At 48.3% G+C, this 21706-nt stretch overlaps 8 protein-coding genes across 8 annotated transcripts; 5 read left to right on the top strand and 3 right to left on the bottom strand.

Moving 5' to 3' along the window:
* The first annotated feature begins 21 nt into the window (after positions 1-21).
* F5147DRAFT_638573 (HAD phosphatase) lies at positions 22-1163 on the top strand. The gene is made up of 5 exons (XM_041432979.1): positions 22-137; positions 191-267; positions 316-354; positions 408-503; positions 551-1163. Exons 1-5 carry the CDS (start codon positions 53-55, stop codon positions 1004-1006), a joined length of 753 nt encoding a protein of 250 aa, XP_041290760.1. The 5' UTR covers positions 22-52; the 3' UTR covers positions 1007-1163.
* Positions 1164-3902, bottom strand: F5147DRAFT_754152 (KRI1-like family C-terminal-domain-containing protein). The gene is made up of 10 exons (XM_041440275.1): positions 3771-3902; positions 3593-3715; positions 3428-3541; positions 3188-3376; positions 3077-3138; positions 2603-3024; positions 2391-2555; positions 2107-2336; positions 1681-2057; positions 1164-1625 (listed from the first exon to the last, which is right to left on the bottom strand). The coding sequence occupies exons 3-10, from the start codon at positions 3528-3530 to the stop codon at positions 1314-1316; spliced, it is 1860 nt and encodes a 619-aa protein (XP_041290759.1). The 5' UTR covers positions 3531-3541; positions 3593-3715; positions 3771-3902; the 3' UTR covers positions 1164-1313.
* A 374-nt stretch (positions 3903-4276) lies between these two features.
* Positions 4277-6061, bottom strand: F5147DRAFT_808305 (glycoside hydrolase family 18 protein). The gene is made up of 5 exons (XM_041443396.1): positions 5715-6061; positions 5567-5654; positions 5368-5513; positions 4656-5304; positions 4277-4595 (listed from the first exon to the last, which is right to left on the bottom strand). The coding sequence occupies exons 1-5, from the start codon at positions 5891-5893 to the stop codon at positions 4419-4421; spliced, it is 1239 nt and encodes a 412-aa protein (XP_041290758.1). The 5' UTR covers positions 5894-6061; the 3' UTR covers positions 4277-4418.
* Positions 6062-7694: 1633 nt separating this feature from the next.
* On the top strand, positions 7695-10718 carry F5147DRAFT_704863 (P-loop containing nucleoside triphosphate hydrolase protein). The gene is made up of 15 exons (XM_041437918.1): positions 7695-8234; positions 8287-8528; positions 8584-8639; positions 8699-8775; positions 8822-8890; positions 8946-9138; positions 9201-9297; positions 9349-9358; positions 9408-9625; positions 9681-9772; positions 9823-9878; positions 9932-10073; positions 10130-10257; positions 10311-10419; positions 10480-10718. The coding sequence occupies exons 1-15, from the start codon at positions 7830-7832 to the stop codon at positions 10647-10649; spliced, it is 2064 nt and encodes a 687-aa protein (XP_041290757.1). The 5' UTR covers positions 7695-7829; the 3' UTR covers positions 10650-10718.
* A 506-nt stretch (positions 10719-11224) lies between these two features.
* On the top strand, positions 11225-13796 carry F5147DRAFT_704859 (uncharacterized protein). Its single transcript, XM_041437917.1, has 4 exons — positions 11225-11261; positions 11451-12070; positions 12123-12195; positions 12424-13796. Exons 2-4 carry the CDS (start codon positions 11564-11566, stop codon positions 13506-13508), a joined length of 1665 nt encoding a protein of 554 aa, XP_041290756.1. The 5' UTR covers positions 11225-11261; positions 11451-11563; the 3' UTR covers positions 13509-13796.
* A 492-nt stretch (positions 13797-14288) lies between these two features.
* On the top strand, positions 14289-15918 carry F5147DRAFT_271264 (uncharacterized protein). The gene is made up of 10 exons (XM_041428962.1): positions 14289-14331; positions 14380-14491; positions 14551-14693; positions 14749-14841; positions 14903-15013; positions 15067-15096; positions 15143-15208; positions 15264-15335; positions 15394-15465; positions 15523-15918. The coding sequence occupies exons 2-10, from the start codon at positions 14455-14457 to the stop codon at positions 15856-15858; spliced, it is 960 nt and encodes a 319-aa protein (XP_041290755.1). The 5' UTR covers positions 14289-14331; positions 14380-14454; the 3' UTR covers positions 15859-15918.
* A 245-nt stretch (positions 15919-16163) lies between these two features.
* Positions 16164-17501, top strand: F5147DRAFT_704854 (uncharacterized protein). Its single transcript, XM_041437916.1, has 4 exons — positions 16164-16504; positions 16539-16753; positions 16811-17263; positions 17316-17501. Exons 1-4 carry the CDS (start codon positions 16496-16498, stop codon positions 17380-17382), a joined length of 744 nt encoding a protein of 247 aa, XP_041290754.1. The 5' UTR covers positions 16164-16495; the 3' UTR covers positions 17383-17501.
* Positions 17502-17704: 203 nt separating this feature from the next.
* F5147DRAFT_838405 (uncharacterized protein) lies at positions 17705-18752 on the bottom strand. Its single transcript, XM_041444151.1, has 5 exons — positions 18739-18752; positions 18487-18686; positions 18346-18438; positions 18116-18292; positions 17705-18056 (listed from the first exon to the last, which is right to left on the bottom strand). Coding segments are annotated over exons 1-5 (780 nt in total). The 5' UTR covers positions 18740-18752; the 3' UTR covers positions 17705-17747.
* Positions 18753-21706: the final 2954 nt, after the last annotated feature.

Raw genomic sequence — 21706 nt, 5'->3', positions numbered from 1 at the left:
TAGCTTTCATGCATTCATGGTAAGCTAGACTGTCTTTTCACCTTTTCTATCAATGCCATTGAACATCCCAGGTATTCTTGCTCCATTTCACCTACTCAAAAATCCCCGGCTTGTCATTCCCCATGTAACAGTAAAAGGTCACCCTAGTTTTCTGCATTCATAGCTACAACTAACGCTAAACCACAGACAGATATTCGTCAAATTGATTTTTTGGCACTTCGAAATGCAGGCTATAGAGGAGCAGTCTTTGATAAAGATAACTGCTTGGTTAGTCACGATGTTTTTGGCGTCTCTATTTTTCTGAACACACAGCAGACGATCCCGTATAAAGACACCCTTGTGCCACAGCTCGAGGTGAGTCTAAAGGGTCATAAATTTCAGTCAGATGTTGAAAACCTATTTTACAGGACGCCTGGAAGGAATGTCGTGAGGCATTCGGAGATGAAAATATAATCATCGTCAGTAATTCCGCTGGCACCAAGTTCGATGCCGGAGGAATCCAGGTATGGCCAGCATTCGTCAAACATAATCAGAAGTTGAACATGCACAGGCAGAATCGGTGTCATTTCACCTCTCTGTCCCGGTTCTCCGACACAACACTCTTAAACCTGGTTATTCCTGCATTGCTTCGATACGCACCTACTTTTCGTCTCTTCGCATTCCAATCCCCGACGATGAACTGGTTGTAGTCGGGGACCGTATATTTACGGATGTGATCATGGCAAACAGAATGCGCTTTGGTTTCGCCTCATCTGCGAGCGATGCATCCGCTCGTGTGAGGATTGGCGGCCCCCTTGCTATCTGGACGGATGGTGTTTGGCAAAAAGAAAGCATGGTGATGCGATGGGCCGAAAAGCGCTTGGTGGACCTGGTTCGAAAATGGGCGAGACACGGAGAAACGTCTTCCGTGGGTACTAACATATTCGTGAGGGAACTCCCTCTTCCGGAACCTCGCAAGACTGGAAGCGCACTTACTAAAATATTGAACGTGATGAAGTGGAGATAGCATGGTCGGCGACTTTTCTGCGCATAAGGCCATCCACGAACGAACTTCCTTGCTCTACAGTTCAAGTTTGTCGACTGGCGGTTGGTTACAGTCGCTGTACTTAATGTTTTGGGATTAGTTCACGAGTCATACCTGCGTCATTTGTAGCTCATTACATGATATGTCTGGTTGATTCACAAATGAACTTTGAACCATTTATTGGAATACATCCAGAGATGGTTAGTCAGATTCAGAAGGACCCGGCGCCTGGAGAGTCGGGACTAGCGAAAGTCTTCACTTGAGAGATATCATCGCCATATCCTATAGACTAGATGCCTGTGCCTGAAGCTGCTTTCATTTTCTGTCGCTCCTTCTTACCCAGCCGTTTTTTCGGCGTCGGATCCTCGCTCCTGTGGCTCGTTCTAGTGGTCCCCACCCGTTCCTTCAATTTCTCCCTGAACTCCGCGAGGCGCTCTCCACGGTTATGATCCCACTTCTCCGCGCGGTACGGTGCATAGCGCTTCACGCTCACGTATTGATTAAGTTCCTTATCTGTGGCCATGAGGATCTCGGAAGGGGTGAGCGCGAATGTCTGCGGTGCAGCCGTAGTATATTTGAAACGCGTAGGCATTCCTGCGACCTGCGACAACACGCGTGAATGCAGATTTCTAGAGAGATAATACAATGAAGCCCACCATGTCGTTGAATTCAAGCCCGTAGACTTCGTCCATGTATTCATCAAGCTTGCGCTTCCTCATCTCCTCAGTGCCATCCCATTCCTCTTCATCGTACTCGCGCACGACGTCTGCATCCATAGTGTCGATATCCACTCCTTCGTCGTCGACCTCGTCATTTTTCTTCTTCTTCTTTTTCTTCTTCTTGTTTGAAGACGAAGAGGATTCGGCGGGGTGAGAAGGTGGTATGATATTGTCGATATCGACGTCATCGTCCCAGACGGGCTTTTCTTGATCAACGTCAACATCAGAGTCGTTGACATCGTGATAGAGCCCCGCCATTTGCGTGTCATGTGCTTCGGGGTCCCAGTCCGCATCGAGGTCGAACTCCTTGAAGGCTGCATGGTTTTAGTATCAAAGTAATTAGAGGTAACAAGAATAACGAACCTTCAGCATCGGAACCGACATTGACGCCACCTTCGCGTCCGATGCACTCAAGTTTTCGGCGGATTTCTTTCATTTTAAGGGCTTTCAACCTTTTCACCTCCTCATGCTTTTTCTCGACCTCTTGTTCCTGGCGCTGCTTCTTTCGCTCACGGCCCTCTTTGCGAGTCGTGTCAACTCGGCGCACTGTAGAAACGATATTTCGTGGGAAGGACTTGATAGTAGCTGCATTCCTGGTAGGCGAGGGACGTAAAACATGATGAAGTGGAGAGTGCGACGGTACTCACGGTTCTTCGAAACGGAAGTTGTATGAAGTCTCGAAAACGTCGGCGATCTCCTCGAATTCGTCGTCATCTTCCATGGTGGGCTCTTCCTGTTTTACGTCCGCGATATCCTTGTATGTAGGTAGTCGTTTTTTTGATTTGTCGATCCATCCACGATTAAGGATATAGCTGAGGAGATTTAAAAGTGGCTGTATTCATAAAGAAACATGACTCACTTCATGAGGAACTCCTGATCGGCCTCTTGTTTGGACATGCCCTTCGCCTCGTTACCTTTTTTCTTCGTCTTGCTCTTCTTTTTTTTACTCGCGCCTTCTTTACTGCTCTCAGCCTCTGCACCTGTCCCCAAATTCTCGACCTCTATGAGACCTTCCAGATCCTCGCCAACCGCATGCTTGAGGTATTCTCGATATTCCTCTTCTTTATGCTCAAGCTCGTCCTTTGTTTTCTCTCGTGGGATAAGCAAACCGTCGTCGTCGCTTTCATCAACAGCGGTATGGAATGCGGCACGGGTTTCATCGCGTAGCTGACGCTGCTCCTCGGTGTGCGTAGGTATATGTGGTTCTGGAGTGGGGGAACGAGAGGTGTTGGCTTCGAGAGCGGATGCAAGAGTTGCTTGTCGGAAAGTAAGAGGCTTCGACTATGAATGAGAAGTACTCAGTTGAGGTCGTACTCGCGATTCGAATACTTACTTTATCCTTGGGTTTTCGCTCTTGCACCTGAGGAGCACGAACGGTGGTGCGCTCCTGCTCCTCTAACAAGTGTCAGAACTAGCGTGTGGTTCAAAACAGATGGGGTTGCACCTTCAAATATGGTATGCTCCGCATTGTAGATAGCCGGATCCTTTTTCTTGATCCTTGCTAGCGTCCTCAGAATGGCTGCATCCACTGCGGGCGTGAGTTCCTCCCCATCCTCATCTTCGGATTCTGCTTCCTCGGAGTCTGTCTCTTCGTCTGTGCCCTCTTCAAAGTCTGACCCGTATTTTTCTTTTACTGGAGGTGGTGTTTTAGTTTACGCGAGACGGGCGTGTGATTCGGACGTACATTTCGTGAGCTCCTCCCGCTCCTTTCTATATTCGAAGGCTTTTGCATAGTGCTCATTGATAGTGAGGGTTTGGATATCCTCGGTGTCAGAGTCGGAGAGCATGGATTTATGTGCTTATTGACTGGCGTGAGTGTGCATCACTGTATGATAGTAAGTATACATACTGAGTACTGCCCGCGGAAACGAGATTTTAGCTCGGTACCGTAATTTGAGGGTGTTTAGGTGTATAACCTGACGTAGTACAGACGTCCAGACTCAGACCCGATGTGGATGAAATTCGAGCGTCACTTGCAGAAGTACTGTAAGCAGGTAGGAATTAACATGTAATGTAATCGTACTTACAATCTCTTCACCAAAATGTGAAACTACGACAGTCGTGCACGCAAAATGTGGGGAATTCAATATACACTTCGGAAGACGCAGCAATGCAATCACTTGTAAAGAACGAACAACATGCCACCATTATGGGCGCTTGGCAAAATCCGGAGTTTTCCCTGATGTAGATATCGAGTATGTAGCAATTCTAAAATTCTTTCATCTTACCCGCTCTCAGCCGCAGTGCGCAGATTTCACTGGGATTGAAGTTTCCCAGCAGTCATGCAAGTGGAAAATCTACAGAGATCGTGTAATATATTTAGTAGAATCGTGTGTTTGATCTAAGACTACAATCTACAAGGTGACTAAAATTTCTCCGGGAATATCATGTTGGATCTTGTCACTATTTTCGTAGATTTCCCCCTAGCTATATAGACGTTTTAACTGGGATTGAAGCTTGAATTTTGAAACTTCACATCTAGGGATGCCGAGCTCCCTCCAGGATGCCTCAATTTGAACTGCAATCACAAAGTTTCTTGTGCAGCATCGGACAAAACGAAAAATACTATCAGTATGTAGAGAATGACAACGCATTTACGGTTGGAGAGTAACTGTAGTCCATTTTAGTAGCGACTGGAAGAGTGTATAAGGATGGTATCAGCAGCGTATTAAATATTAATGCCCCATAGCTTTGCTGATAGAGTCTAAGAGCATATCGTGGTGATCACCACCAGCCTCCCACATTGTGAAACCGCGCAGCCCAGCCTCCTTAATGAACTTGCCCTTGGCAGCGAATGACTTGGGATTGTCATAGGAGATCATGACTTGTGAGGTCTCATTGTATACATACGGCTGTAAAGCAGTGAAATCAGCACTACTGCTACAATATGTGATCAAGGATGGAAGTCTTACAGTATCACTGCATTCGTCATATCTGTTGTAAATGCCATCAGCAGGCTTGCCTTCCTTGTTAAGGAAGCCGCCATCCATAAGGCCCCAAAATCTGAAAGTGCCCCCTGGGCCTTGCTTCACGCCACAAACATCGATACCACCAGTGCCATCATCCCACACATCACCCAAGGGCTGCTTCGAGGCGTCAAAAACGGGGTATGGAGCTAGATCCTTCGTGCCAGGCTTGAAGGCGGCAGAGGGAGATACGCTGAACGAGTGGCCGTAGGACGCAACTCCAAGTACAATCTTGTTGACCGGTATGCCTGCGGCAGTCCAAGCCTTGACTGCAGAAACGGCCGAGCCCTGTTGTCTTTCGGACGATGCGCAGGTGTCGTTTAACGGCGCGTTTGGCCCCACATGCTTAGACCAAGAGCCCCAAACGTCATAGTTCATCAAAGTGATGTAATCGAAGACCTTCGCAAAACCGGAGACATCAGCAGAAGGATGTCCGCTAGCGTCTGTGAAGGGTGTGAGGGATACCGCGGCTGAGAGTGTCAGCTTTGCCCCCACTGCGTTTTGGCGAAGCTCTTGGAGGAATTTGAGGAAATTGGACGTGTCATCCACACTGACGGTATTGCAACCAACACCCTGCTTGGCGGGATACTCCCAGCTGTCGGAAATCAGGGACAGCTGGGGTCAGCGCATGAGTTTGGAGTTACAAGTATCAACTTACTCGATCTGGATGCCATCAAGTTTGTACTTATCAGCAAAATCTACCACGGTCTTGACAAATGCCGTCCTGTTGCTGGATGTGGCAATGCTAGAAGAGAACCAACGACTCCCAGTCCAACCTCCAACACCGACATGAGCTGCAACACCCTGCACGTGTTTCAGACATCAATTTTAAAAGCGATAAACTCTCCTTGTCTCACATTTTTATGGGCTTCAGAAACGAACTGAGGAAGTAGATCGCCATTAGAGCCATCCAGGCTCAGACTGTCAACGCTTGAAGTAGGGATCCTAAGAGACCATCACGTTGATCATCCCGCCAACGTAATAAGCTAACAACAGGAAACTTACGCAAACGAGTAGTACACTGTATTGTACTTTCCCCAGCTAATTGAAGACAGCGGAAACCCTGTGGTAGCATGCCAGCCAGCATACCAAGTTCCTATGACAGGGGAAGTGGAGCGGGCAGTGGGCATGCTCGCGCTTACAGCAGACAGAGCAAGAAGAGGCACAGCGAAGATGGACAACATGGCTAGCGAACTCGAGAGGTTGACGAAGATTGCGATTGTAGCAAGAAACTCTTATAACTCCTCCAGCGTTGTCCTGCGCGACATCAAAATTTGATTTAGAAATTTGAAGATGCATCAATTTCATGCCATGCACCGGTCATCGCAGCTTGGTTGGTATACGAGGGTATGCGATGAGACAAATAGCAATTTTGGGTGATTTATAACGCGCGGAAATTACAGCAAGAAAGTGCATCAGCTTTTGAATGACCCATCAATGCATCATCAGCATCCAGTTCCAGTGAAACCCTGCGGGATGTAAATCGTGGCAGATGGTGGTCGGTGGCAAGGATCGCGCGCGCAAATCTGTGCGAATTTATAGCCGTGCTAAAGAAGGAAATACTTCGTTCAGCGGTTTGGAGATGGGCTCATCACCTTGGAAGTAGGCAAGTCACTAGCCATGGCCTGGCCCATCAAACAAATAGTCATAAGGTTTGAAAGAGCTCAGCCGAGGCCTATTCTTAAACATTGAACCAATAAGGCCTGATTGATGAGGCTCGGCGGCTAGGACTGGCATTTGTGAACCACTTTACCTTATAATACCAGTATATTAAAACGCCAGGTACTTGTTGCATCATTGCAGATATTTGACGCCAGTGGCGCGAAAAGTATTAGTATGATGGGGTTGAAAGTCCAAATCATTGACAGTGGTCGAAATCGGGTCACCCAGGTGTAGCCTCGAGCTCAGGAACTAGGCGCTGGAGAACATGGCATAGAAGCCCAAGTGCTATCTGCAGGTTGTGCCTGAGGGTATGGAAATTAGGGCTCGACACACGGCCCAGGTGCCCATCGATGCAAGTTTCCACGATGATGCCACAGCGGATGAAGATCCCCGAACTCCTGAGCGCGATATCATAGATGCCGAAGCGGTCGTGCGCACGGTGCACACCATGCTTACTACATAGTGACCGTCGCCACGACTCTGTACAGTATATCGGAGTAGCCATTCACCGCCGGTACTAGTAACACCTTCAATAGTCACATCCAGAAGTAGAACAGATGACTTACAGAAGAAATGGATGACTAATACACGGCCAGGCAGGAAGAAACAACGTCGCATCTAAGGATCAAAGGGGGATGGTGAGCAAGGCCGCTGTAATGTGTGTCCGTTTTTCCCTGTCAGGTCACTCAGGTGCGAGCCGTGCTGTGACGACAGCGTAAACTCATCTGAATCATGTCAGCCACCCGTCTGTTGCATATTCAACCGGATGGAGCCGCTGCCAGCCGCAGTACGACGAAATAGAGCTGAAATGAATTTACATATCGGCAGAAAAAATCAGGATGAATCATGAATTATTTGCCGTCTGCTTGCACAATGCACGTAGTAACGCATCGCCATCTAACACTTTATCATTCTGAATTATTCCAGAGTCCGTTGGAACCCACCCCAGGTGTCCAGCATATCAGACTACTCGCCTCTCAAAGACAAGCTACAACTGAACAGAGTCATCTAAAATATACTGAGCTGGATCTATATTATAGTAACTCACTTAAATCTCGTATGTCTGCCAATGCCATCCTCCACATCTACTCGATGATTCTCTCAAGTTAACAACCGCACTCCAGTCATTCGATAGATATCAAGAGTGCCCGTTACATCACGCAGTGTCTCGAGGACGCTTGGTTATATCCTTCGTGGGACTGCAGTTTAGCGAACCAGAGGCCGTATCGAGCATCCGATGGATTCCTGCTTGTATATGATATAAAAGGGTTTTCCAGTGGTTGAAGCTGGCGCTGAAGACCTGGTATCATAAGGGAAGTGTCACACCAAACAATGCACAAACACTAGTCATAAACTTGGTCACATTACCCAAGACTTGGATTGAAATCACACTCTTCGGCTGGACAGAAAACGGTGGAGCGTTGAAACACGGCTTTGATGCTTAACTTGTGATAGAATATGCTGCAGGGCATCTACGTGTCCAATTTCCGAGTTCGAGTCCCAAGTATCACTGGCAGGGTGCTGGCGTCTTGCCATAATAATGCCCGGCCCTTAGCGTTTTCGTCACAGACTCAACACATACTCTCCAGGAGAAGGACACATCCTTTTGCTATTCAGACCTCGCGTTTCTATGCAACTGAGACACCTGTCAAGAAAATCTCTGGGCTTAAGAGGTTCCTGCCACCTGCTTTGCAGCCTGCACCTGGAAGTAGCTCCTCGTTCAGGAAAATCGTCGCACTGGCTAAGCAGGAGAAAAAGCCTTTACTACTTGCGGTGGGCCTGCTGCTGGTGTCCTCTTCAGTCGCCATGAGCGTTCCGTTCACTATCGGAAAATTGATAGATTTTTTCTCTTCTGCAAACCCTGTGAGTAAATTGACAGTGAGGGAATGACGTGGTTGACTCATCGCGTGCGCAGGTAATACCATTCGGTTTGTCAATTGGGCAAGCCTCGGCGGCTCTTCTGCTTTTGTTTACGACGGGAGCAACGTGCAATGCAGCGAGGTCGTTCCTCATGCGAATGTCGGGCCAGCGAATTGTTGCTCGGTTGAGGGAGCGGGCGTATGCTGCAGCACTGAGACAAGAAGTCGAATTCGTGGAGAAGGGAGAGGGTGATGTCTTGAGCAGACTGACTGCCGATTCAAGCATTGTCGGGGAGAGGTAGGGTTTCGCAGTGCCGTATCCGAGAAAGATCCATTCAAATTGTTGCACGCAGCGTCACACAGAATCTTTCAGATGGACTGCGAGCCATCGTGATGTCATCTGTTGGCCGTAAGTGTCGTATATACAGACGTGCTAATGTTGCTCATGAATGGGCATATCCTCTTCAGTCGGTGCCATGTTCTACTTGTCCCCCACCCTAACTGTGATGATGTTGGGAATCGTTCCACCAGTATCTCTCGGTGCTGTGAGTCGAACTTCATTTTATTGTAGCGGAATCTGAGCTCTTGCAGGTATTCTATGGTCGCTACCTCAAAAAGCTTTCGAACCAGACGCAAGAAGCGATGGGTGACATGACCAAGGTCAGCATTAGCTCCTTTTCCCCTTTTTTCACACATTTCTTCCATGATACTCCAGGTTGCACAAGAGTCGCTGTCGGCTCTACGGACAATTCAAGCATTCAATGCGCGCGACCAAGAGGAGGGGAAGTTCCACGACCGGGTGACACGCATCCTTACGCTAGCCCGGAAGGAGGCAATTGCATCAGGAATCTTCTTTGGAAGCACTGGTTGGAGCGGAAATGTGACTATCCTTGGGCTGCTTGGATACGGTATGTGGCCCGTGCACAACTTCCTTGCATCTTGGTGAAAATCTCTAAATACATTTGTGTAGGGGGAACACTGGTTTCGCAGGGTGCGATCACTGTCGGAGACCTGACAAGTCTCTTGCTATATACCGTATATGTTGGCTCAGGTCTTCAAATGTTGACGTGAGTGCTCTTCCACTTCTGACATGTCCACTGCAACACTGCCCTGCACAGTTCATTTTTCGTAGGTTTTCGATACTCTAGCAGGTCTCTATTAAACTGAGCGATAATAGTCGTCCATTATGCGTGGGATCGGTGCGGGCACACGCATATTTGAGCTACTCGACCGCACGCCAGCGATTCCGCCCCATGGAGGGGTTGACGTTGACGCTTCGCGCTATGGCACGGTGAGATTCCAGAACATCGGGTTCGAATACCCCAGTCGGAAAGGCGTGCAAATCCTCGATGATTTCAATCTCGAGATCGGCGTCGGAGAGAGCGTGGCAATCGTGTAAGTCGTGCGAGGTAGCAGTCATTATTGGTACCGCTGACCCTGGAGTATACAGGGGGAGAAGTGGTGGTGGCAAGTCGTCCGTACAATCTTTGCTTTTGCGGTACTACGACCCTGTGCGCGGGAAAGTGACCTTTGATGGTCAAGGTGGGTAGTGCCCATCTCGCCTCTTATGGAGCGTTAACGTCGCCGGATAGATATTCGTGAATTCAATCCTTCTTCATGGCGCAGCATAATTGGCATTGTTCCCCAGGCAAGTGCTCACTTCTGCATTTACATCTGCTCTTGTGATAACAGCCGCCACAGGAGCCCGTCCTCTTCACAGGGACCATCGCATCAAACATTGCTTTCGGAAACAAGGATGCTACGCGCGAGGAGATCGAAGCTGCTGCACGCGAGGCAAACTGCGAGTTCATCTTTGGAATGCCGAAGGGGTTCGACACCGAAAGTTTGTGCCACCTTCTTCCTGCTTGGTGTGAATTATTTGACGATTCTTTTGTTCAGTTGGTCGTCTAAGCTTGAGTGGTGGACAAAGGCAGCGCCTGGCAATTGCCCGTGCACTGCTGAAGAAGCCCAAGATTTTGGCGCTCGATGAAGCGACCAGCTCGCTTGATGCTGCGTCGGAACATAGGGTAAGATCCTTTACACCCTACTTCAGTGACCTTGTTCTAAAAGGACCTTTCAGGTCAATGATGCTATTGACAAGATCCTGCGAGCACGACACACGACATGTCTGATCGTTGCACATCGTTTGTCGACCATTGCCCGCGCGGAGCGGATCGTCGTGCTTGAAGGTGATGCATCCTGCCTCTTTTTTATTCAAGATTTAACTAACGGGGAGGTTGTGCACCCAGATGGCCGGATAACAGAGTCCGGGACGTTCAGGCAACTTGTGAACTCGAAGGACTCGAGGTTCCGGACGCTGATGGCTGCGCAACTGAATGCGAGTGCTGGAGATGCACCATCCACGAATCTGGATTCTGTGCCATCTGCATCGTTGGGATCTACATTACCCGTTCCCTAGACTAAAAGCTTTATGTACACAGGTATTTATTTAGATCATAGATGAATCACAGCCAGTTCACATGGAAAACATACGTTTCATTTCGTGTGCCACTTGGGTATCAGCCTGATACTATCGTTGTTAAGCATGTTTTCGATATAAATTTTTCAGCGCGGGGCGGACGTAGGAGGGCCGTCTGACGCGTCACGCGTCAGCAACGAGTCCGAACAAACGTGCCAAGACATGTCCCCCGCTTGCTAATATGAAATCATCGCCGTGGTAGATTGGACTCTACATAGATTAGCCCCAGAGTGGCTATAGCGCTACGCCGCGCACTTTGAGTCCCGAGTCACATGGGAAGATGCTATTTAGTCACTGCTGACGGAAACGAAGGAAGACATGACATGCTTGTTACGACTCAAGGCCTCAAGGCCTCATTGGCCAACTCTGGCTGGAAAAACATATCAGCTGACGGGCATCATCCAGGCAAAACACCTGCCGTCGGAGTGTTCCACATAAGTCAGAAACATTACGCCGGCCCTAGCTTGAAGCTTTCGGGAGCGATGCATGCAAATTTTGATTATCTCGACCTAGATGGTCAAACAGATCGTCATCGACCTCTTATATGATAGCGTGAGTATCCAACTCGTCACAGGCGTTTGCGCGGAGGTGATTACTCAGTACTCCACTGCCAAGGCGTTGTATACGAAATTGCACTCGCCGATCAGTACACGGATAAGCAACATATCGCCACCATCTGCCCCAAGCGCTGAGTGCCCCAAAATTTGAACTGGTCTTATCGTTGTTCACACGAAACACCAGCAAACCAGTCCCGTCAATTGGCCAGTGAGTGGAGGCCAAGTATAGCCAAGCAAGCCAAGGCCAAGTCTGTGACATATGTGACAGTAAGTCACACTGTCTCTTGGAACTTGTTCATGATGCCGTCCACATGGCAAGAATGGCTTGCCCTCTTCTTCACTATTATCTTCCAGCTCTGTTCCGTCATGGCCCAGAACGACAGCAGTGGCTATGACCATGACCCTATTCTACAGTATAGACCCGCCTTCGTCGAGTCCTTACCAGTTCAGATCCTCTTGACTGGCGTGGTCCTCACGCTTGTCGTCGTTCTGCTTCTTCACCTGCTTTTTACCGCTCAGTATCACTGGCCCCTAGCTCGTGTCAATTATGCGCTACAGCTTACGGGGGTGATCACTTTGCTTACTTCCATCACCGCTACTATCTATGTCATATTCTCCTCCAACGTGCAGGAGAGCCAGCACTGGCCGTACATGTTGAGCTATCTGGCTGTGAACATGCCAAATCATGGCGTCAATACAACAGCGAATACTACTGATCCTACTGTGATATATGCACACCGATGGTCACTTGCCGAGAGTGCTACGTGGACCGTAATGAATGCCACTACATCTATGGTCATACAGGTCAGTGTAATCGAACGTAGTCCACTCTGATTGTACCGATTCTGTTATCTAGGTTACCCACATTCATTTTCTGACCTTGCTGTTTCCCTCAAATCTGGAGGCAAGACTCATTTTTGGCCTGCTTGGTGAGTGGGGCTGTAAAACCTGCATTTATGTTCCAAATGTATCCTGTGTTCCTTTGTCTTGAATAAAGATATGTTTCGTGATTTCGGATATTATACCATTCCTCGGAATTGGAATTTGGGGATATTCTTTTTATGTGGGCGTCAGTCATGGGCACTTTATGTTCTGTATTCCGCACTATTCCCGCAATACTGATTACAGCATTATGTTTGCTTCCTGCTTGTAATCAGGTCCGTTGGCAATCATCTCCGCTGTAATGCAACTGCTCCCGATCTTCTATGGGATGACCCCACTGCCACTCGCGGAGGACACCCGGAACGTGTGCAATGCAGCTTTGTCATTGCTGTTCACTTCTGCACTAATAATCTGGGGCTTTTTTGTTAACCGGGAGGCGGCATGGCGCACCGATGGCGGGACATCAGCCTTCGGTGTTGGCGCAATCGTTCTCGCTCTCATGTCGACCACGCTCAATTTCATCTACATACCGAGTCAAGACCAATATGGATGGATGCCAAAACTTATGTGGAGCGTGGTCATGTGGCAAAGTTTCCTTGGGTGGTGGTGGTGGGTTGGTTCTGGGATGGGCGTCGGCGAGGTAGAAGAGCTGCTGATGAAGGAGGAGAAACGTGAAAGAAAGAGGAAACTGAAAGCACAGAGGAGGAAGGAGCAACGGGAGAAGGCCAAGACCATGTGGAAGGGTGTCACCGGTGCATTCACAACGAAGCGCGATCACTTTGAGAGCCGAGATTCCGGCGAGGGGCACGAAGTGTTTGAAAATTCTGAACCGCTGAAGGCTCTCGCTTCTGGCAATGCCCTGCCGACTGCAGGTTCAATCACAAGTGGATCTTCAAGGAGCATGCTACCTCTACAATTTGTAAACAGATGGTATGCACGCTTGCGCCATGCACATCTTACTGCAGCGAGAGAACAAGCTGTCGAGCGCGTGGAGCGCATACACCAAGTGTTCGGCCGTGAAGAGACCCGAAATGCAATGCGGGAACCTGGTGCCCAAGTTACCGGATGGGGACTAGGTAGCTATGGACTACGGGGCGTAGAGCGGGATCGAAGGGAAGGACAAGAGCTACAGATTAGGACTGAAGAGGACGATGACAGAAGTGATCCAGGCAAAATCGCAGAACCAGAATTACTGCCGCAGGACCAGTTCTTTCGGCGGCGTGGCTACCAACCTGAACTCCAGCCCTCGCAACATGTTCCACCTGCGCCGGAGACGGACCTTGGATTTGGGTGGATATCATTCTGGTGGTGGGGACCTCTTCGGCGGTGGCGTTTACGGGACTCGACGGCTTACAGGTGAGGAGGGCAGTTTGGTGCGAGAGGATGTTAGAGATGCCGCATGATCCGATGCAACGTGTATTCCGTGCTTCTGATGTTTTGTATTGGCATTAATTTTCTTGGACCTCTACAGCTATACCGTTACAGCAGCCACATTTTAGGCTACAACAACTCACAGGCCATAAAAATCTCCCGTGGGCTATACCATCCCTTACTATTGTTCTAACATGCTTCATCAATACCTCGTGTACAATATCGACTTTCGGTAGAATATCTCGGCCCATAATAATTGTTTCTTTTTGGTCTCGCATCTTGTTGTATTGGTACTGATCGAAGCTGCCAGATTATCAGGATATCTCTGGAATTTAGGGTAAGCGGTGGATGAGCGGTAGTTACTGACACTACCAGTATTGAATATTGACCTTCCGAGAAGCAATAAATGAGCCGCTTGCACTTCGAGTTCGACACCATGGTTGAACACGCTCTTGCCACGTTTTCCCCAGAGACAGATAAAACTTGTGGTGCGCTATTCTTTTCTTAGATACACTCACACCGTTAATCAAAAGACATACATTCCACTGGCAGCGAGTACACGCTTTGTGCACAACACGTCGGAAGGCTTCAAAAGTCATAGTACCAAAGGATGTTGTTCCTCGCTTCTTAAAGCAGCACTCACTACCTAAGACAATATGCTCAAGATGACGGCTGTGGAGATCAGTGTCCAAGGTGTGTTTTTCATGGTGAATCAGAAGTAAAGACGTGTTGTTCGGTTCTAGACACGCGCTTGAATTGCTGTACATCATGTTAGCCACGAGCCTTGAGGACTTATCGGGGAAAACACCTTGGTATTTGACCTGTTTTGGTCTCCTCAAATGACATATTGATCAACGCAGATAAAGAGGATGCACATGGATATAAATTGCTGAGCAAATCGTACTTCAGTACTACAGACCGACCCACCACCTGTCATGGCTCGTCACACTAGGTCTCGCGGCTCCAGAAAGTGTGGGTTCTATCTACTGCAATTTACCGGACCATGATTAATAGTGTCTACGTGTTGGTAGCCTTATCCCAACGTCAAGGACCCCCTGTATTGGTAAGGCGGCCTTCGCAAGCCTCCATAGACAGCTTGTGCCACCCTCGGCTTCCTGTACGCTATCTCCATGCAGGGTTGAAAATGAACCCCCAGGTGTGCTGCAAGACACAAGTAAGCGTCCATTAAAACCTGAAGATATGTATTACAGCCTGATTGCTCCTCGAAGAGAATGATTAGAGAATTAGCTCTTCGTCACATCGATTTTTCGATACCGTATCTGGAGCAACCTCAGTCAAAATTAGATTTCTTCAAGAGAGAGGTAAGATATTTAGGCAGAGTGCAACTACTTGGGGTGTCTGAGGCTGAAACATAACATGTAGGTCCTACTTGATGCAGAGCTGTCGCACTTGATGCGCTATGAAGACGCGTGGGCAGTGGAAGTGTTCCTCGGCATGATGTACCGTCGCCCAAGAATTATGAGAAATCTCCAGGTAATTCAAAAACTACATGGTTTAACTACCAAATTGTTCTGATTTACGCCCAGCGACTAGACTCCGAGCTACAAGTTACACAGGTTCTGACTTCTCCCTACTCCACTGGCAATTATCTAACTCTTCCAGCCCGACCATCAGAGACAATCAAACGTTGACTCTATCGACCCGGCTACTCAGCCTGAAGATGTACAGGTCTCCTATTTCGCTGATAATCATACTCCGAGTCCGGCTAACACACATGATATAGGATGAATGTCCGAGTCAAGTGTCACTCACCGTTTTCTCTGGCAACCACAATACTCAGCCTGAGGATATACAGGTTCTTCGCTATTCCACTGACAATTATGTTCGGAGTCCGCCTAACACACACGATATAGCATGACCGTCCGCATCACATATCATTCGCCATTTTCTCTGACGATCGGGATACTCAGCCCGAAGATGTACAGGTTCCTTCCTATTCCACTGACAATTATGCTCCGAGAACGCTAACATACATGTGATAGCATGACCTTGTTTGTTCTGATTATCAGGCCACTCAGCCTAAGGATAATCAAGTGAACATGGTTCAAAACGGTGGTGCCTCAGACACCACGTCATGTCTGGCTCTGTTGTCAACCCTCCTGGCTTCAATGCCAGGCTTGCACCGTTTCCATGCGATACTCACCGAGGCTGGCTTGTCCACTGACGAGCATGTGCACCATTTCTTCCAGATGTCATCTACCGGGAGAGAGAGATTCATCACGCAAGCACTCAAGGAGACCTCTACCCTGTTCGAACGAGTTCTGATCATGGAGATTCTGGAAGAACTAAGAAGTGGCATCCTAGTTGGTAGTTTATAACACCACAGTGAACATGTTTAACATTTTTGTGGAGAAATTGACGGCTCGGGTCTGCGAGAAGTCACGTGATCTCCATCGGGTGGGCGCGCGCGCGTCGGTTGAGTTCGCGCCATCTGTTTTTCTCTCGCAAGTAAATGACGTGAATACGAATGGAATACATAATGAGTTTGGAAGTACAGCTGTTCTACTTACGCTATACGCTAAAAACTTGCACTAGAGGCAGGTCACTGGTACATGGTGTGATCACATTATTTATTTATGTGGGAATGGCCGGCGGTAGTAATACTACACACTGAATTGGTTCAGTCCAGTACTATCATATCCGACTGCTGCTGTACCAAGTACTTCAAGCTTCAAGTTTCAACTGCCGTGCTTGTCGACCCAGCAACTCACTTTATCAGACATGATATTCTATTCGTCACCGACAATGGTTCTCCTGTGTTTTCAGAGCGCTGCGAGTGGGCTTTGAAATTGGACTCTCACGAACTCCTACAGTATGCGAGACCTTGCGAGTATCAATTGATCAAGCTATGTATATTTCCAGGCTGTCTCGCCTGCAGCTCCAAAGCCACGCAAAGCACTACATAGCAATGCGTTGCATCCATCCTTCCCAACCCAGTTGCTGGTAACATCAAGCATGGAGGGCGTCCTACAGTGGTTGCGCGGGCCATGCAGCCAAGTCTCAAAAACTTCTACGGCTACTGCAGCAGCACACTGTCCGTCTGGCCTGCTTCATATTATTTCTCGCTGCATCCCTCTTTCTCTTGGTCGGGTTATCTTTACCAATTATCAAGCCAATCATGATCATCAAAATTTCAGCAATAAATTCTGTTGATCCCGTCTCGACTGCAATCACAGAACTGCAATTTGGAGTATGGGGTGTCTGTGCATTGAGGTAGAACGTTTACTTTGACCGAATTTCGCCAATGTTTCCTCATCTGTCACATTTCAGTATCCTTAACGGCGTCAAAGCACAAGAAGCATGCTATGGCCTACAGTTGGGATACACCGTTCCTACAAGCATTTTGTCTCTCGTTGGCTTCTCCTCCAAGCTCGCAAATGTTGCAAACACGACCCTCCTGACTATACTTGTGCTGCATCTCGTCAATGCAGCACTTTCGACCGTCGCCTTGGTGTTGTCTCTTTTACTTCGCTCACACTTAATCACAACAATCGGACTCATAGTCGCCACAATAGCAGCAGTTGTTTCGACTGCTGTTTTTGCTGCAAACGTTGCTCTGGTTGTCGGCGTCAAAAACAATGTCAACTCCCTTTTCCCTGGATGCGACTTCGCTGTAAGCTTTGGCAATGGCTTGTGGATGGTACTAGCGGCGGTGCTTTTGGCTTGGATAGCGGTTATCATGCTGTCAGCACAACGATGTTCTTGCCGTAGTGTGGGTCGACGGTAGGTTTACAGGAATTTCTGTGTGACGCCATGATTCTCATTTGTCGATTAGCCCAAAACCAAAGGCGCCCAGATCAGTTATATCTGAAAAGAACAGTATGGAGAAGGTCTTGTTCTAAAATGGACAATTCTGCCATGTCCGACAAGTTACGAATACAATGTGGATGACCGCGATAATAATTCTACCAATATTCTGTATATATCGATGATTATTGATCATAGCGGCATTTTAAACAGCATCTGTATAAACATCTCCTGTTGTGAGACTCCCAGTGTCGGTGATGTGTGAGCAGTAACACTACGATCTCTCGCCATGACCCACCACGCCTTTCCGAGATTAAATAATCTATTGATTCTCAACATCGTAAAGGAGAGAATGCTGCCGATTGGCAAAATCGAGTCGCCCACAAAATGCAAATAGAGCTCGATTTGAACGAAAAAGTGTGAAGCTTAAGACTAAAAGATCATAACTTTGGGACGGTCGCTAATTCATCTCCCCAAGCTTGATATTCAAAGCCTGGATCTGGAGAGCGCTCATCTTCCCCATCAATTCTCTCTCGAAAAAATCCTTTCTCACACCAGGAGCCCACGACCTCACAACAACCAGGTCCGCTTCGCTGCTGATCCCTAATTCCTCAAACGCGGGGAGGAAGTGGCTAAGGTCAGGGTTAACAGCCTTGAGAAAGTTCTCGACAGTGATGTCATCGTTATTCGCCGCATGAGGTTGTACAAAGTCGTGATCTTCATAAGGTGGAGGTGGACCACCGGGAGCAGGTGGCAAGCTCGCACCACGCTATCACGCAAAAGGATAAGCAGCGTTATTCATTAGCAGTATGGATATAGGTACTTTACCTCTGAGGCAGAACTCTTAACACGAACAGTTTTTTGGGCGGGCCTTAACCTCGTCATCTTGGCTCTGAAGGTGTGACGCTTGGCATAGGTTTTCTTGGATAAGTAATGTTCGATATAGAGCTCGACTGGCCATGCATCGGTGTACTTGGAAAGGAATGATGCCAATTCCTCGCGAGCCTGAGGAGGTGTTATATAGTCCATATAACTTGCTGGTAAAAAAAATAGCTTACCCAGTCTAAATATATGGCCCAGATGTCTGGGACTTGCTCGTGGAGAAACCTCTCACAATCAAGCATCATTACGGCTTGATCGCGCAGAATTTTCTGTTATCGAAGATCAGCGATGCACGATAATGCGCAATCATTATTTACCTTGAAGTCCTCGAAGATCGGCTGACTTACGTCCATTGCACGGATGATGTTTTCTTGGGGACCAGATACCAGCTTACGAAATTCCGTAGGCGTCGGTCGTGGTATGGTGCGATGGCCATCACCGGTAGCCGATTCGTTACCCTGATGTTGCGTCCTGTATGCACTGCCCAAGGGAGCGGGCTTCATTCCAGTGGAGACCACTTGCGAAGACCAGATCAGCAGGGGAGGGGAGAAAGAAGGAGAGTCACTCACTTGCTATCGATGACGAGTTCAAAGAAGGGTAGAAAGATTTATAATGGAAAGTTACCCATGGATACTGGTCCTACTGGATCTTTCCAGCAACCCTACCTTTTCCCGGGCGAAATAAACCGAGAGAACGGGTGATGCGCATGCAGGCAGTCACAGATTGTGACTTGGGCGCTGTGCTTTCGTCCCAATCATGGAATCACTTTGAAATACGAACTGTACAGATATATCAGTAAAGCTACGCACCTTTTGGCTCCAGGTAATGTCGTTGTTTTCATGCCCATTCATCTCCTCATCATAGCGCAAGGTATGTTGGATACAAGGGAATCATTATCGAATTCGAGCGGTCCCCCACCTTTCAAAAATTATCCAAAAGTGAGTTTGCAGCGTGTTCGTTCTTGTGCTGAATATGTTTGTGAGATGCCATTCGAGCTGCCATGGGCTTCTGATTCCTACCGACCGCGTCAACCAGTCCGACTGCCGTCCACCCTTGTCAAGCGTTGATTATAAAGCTGCCCCTGTTGAAGTCAGTTACATCAATTGTTTTGCCTGCGACACCTGCCAGTGGGCCATAAATCGGGCATTGATCGTGTCGGAACTGGTTCTAGCTATTGTGAGACAGTCGACACCGATGAAGAAAAGATACAAGACGCGTGCTATCAATACGCGTCAACTGGCAATGTTCCCTCGCTTAAATATCAGTCCAATCAAGATAAAACGACTTTCTTCATTCAATATAGTCTGCTAGAGAATACTAAGTGAGTCCTCGTTACAAGCCATAACAATGGACGTTACAATGACATTGGTTGGATAGCACACTCACGCCATAATACCCTCTCATCGGGAATTTATTTTACCGCCTCGGGCTCGAGCTCCAGAACGTGGTATACTACACCTGTCCATATCCGTCGAACTTCATCTCTTAGCTGCAGCTTCTCGTCCTCTCGATACGTGCCACTCATCAGTGAGGCCACCTTTGACAGCCTTAGCCCCAAGAATGTCCCCCGCTGATTCGAATGCAGCATTGTTGGAGGAAAGGAACCCATGGTGCCAACTCGTGTGAGCTAGTTGAGCACGGGCTGGGATACAGCAAATTCAGATACGACCGAGGCAGGGGACACAGAGTAGGTTCAGTAACGGCTATCCGGAAAGACTTTGGAGGTACAGGATGCCCATGGTCGAACGAGGGCTCGAAGTGAAACATGAACAATAACATGCAAAAGTATTGTTGTCGACTCCATGAATCATTGCAAGACCGGTGTCGTCACGTCAGAGGATAGAAGGCAAGGGTGGCTGTCGATGGGCCTCCAAACAAGGACCGCTTCTGCTCTGCGGATTAGGTTGCACAATAGCGTCTAACTAGGCGGCGACGGCGAGCTCTGCACGTCGTGTCGTAAAATGGCTTTCGCCTTCGCAGCTGCTTCTGGGACGTTATCTTCCTCAAATATCTTTGTAGCGAACTTGAAGATGTTGCGGCGGTGTCATCATGGTCTTCAGACTCCTTGAGCGTATCTTGAACACTGTCTTTTCGGTATTTCCTCGGTCGGCACGTCTTAGTTCATATAAAGTTGTAGACATCATCCGCGATACTTGCAACGATAGCCTCAGTTGCAATCCCTTCTTGTGCGCCTCGCTATACTTGAAGTTCAAGAGCTCTTTCCCCAGAGGAACATTTTCCGTGACCAATGGTCCTCGAAGGTCCGGATGCGCTACCGATTCGCGTTGAAAACGTTGTCGCTGCTACAGCACAAAAGTAGTGTTCTGCGAAAACAATACTTTTGGATGCCTTCGAGCCAGAGGAGGAACTGGAGGCGGCGGTACTATACGTACGTCGTAGATTTAATTAAGGACTCTCGTGTGAATTTGTTGCTAGTCACTCCGAGTCAGCGCTGTTTGGTGACCTAGTAATAGTACTACTTCTTCATCGACCACATAGTTGCATATGTCTCTGATTCGATTATAGACAGAGAATGAAGCAGACAGCTGGTGTGGTTGGCACCTTCCGCAGAACTATCAAACTACTGTGTCGCTTTTCTCAGGATATGTACACTCCAATTGTACTCGACGAAGTGTCTCAGGCATCTCCGAAAATTAATCACGAGATCATCGTAATCAAGAGCTAAAATAAGCCTCTGAATTAATTGACTGCGAACAACGGAGAGCACTGCAAACTCACTCCTTGCGGCAGCACTGCCAGCGTGTCCCATGTGTCATGTGACTGAAATCAAGCTCAACACCACCTCTGGGTATCACTGATGCAGTCCGAGAATTATAGAATGGTTCTCGAGAACCAGGTGGCACCCAGAATAATAGCTGTTTATTTGGTCCTGATACCCATCCATCGGCTCCCAGCAAAAACGTGTGGTCGTCATGGGAAGTGCCTGCCAGTAGCTCAGCAGTGTCGCACAGTGCATGTGCCGAGTTGGATGAGAAGGAAATAAAGACATCGTTCACAGTGTTGGGTGTGGTGATGGCCGCTGTTGGATGTGGGATGCAACTGCCATGCGGGGAGGATGGTGAATGGTCTTCTTCGGTGTGGTCCTGTAATGACTTCCTAATCATTGCATACCAGAGCCAGACAGTCCCATCGAATGAACAAGAAATGATGTGAGTACCATCCGGCGAGAACGAGACTGATGTGACCGAAGAAGTGTGCCCCGTCAATGGCTGACCAATTGGCTCCCCCGTCACTGCATCCCATAGCCGGACAGTCATATCGAGCGAACCAGAAACGATGCGAGTCCCATCTGGTGAGAACAATACTGAGTAGACCCAATCAGTGTGCCCATTCAAGGGCTCACCAACTGGCTGCCGCATTTCTGCATCCCACAGCCAGACAGTCCCATCACGCAAACCAGAAACGATGCGAGTCCCATCCGGCGAGAACGAGACTGAGTTGACTGAAGAAGTGTGCCCCCGCAAGGGCTCACCAATTGGCTGCTTTGTTCCTGCATCCCACAGCCAGATAGTCTTA

This window comes from Suillus discolor (assembly GCF_016758755.1).
Source record: "Suillus discolor strain FC423 chromosome Unknown F5147scaffold_42, whole genome shotgun sequence".
Lineage (NCBI taxonomy): Eukaryota > Fungi > Basidiomycota > Agaricomycetes > Boletales > Suillaceae > Suillus > Suillus discolor.
Note: the sequence above shows the minus strand (reverse complement) of the source record. Positions and strands in the feature narration are given on the sequence as shown.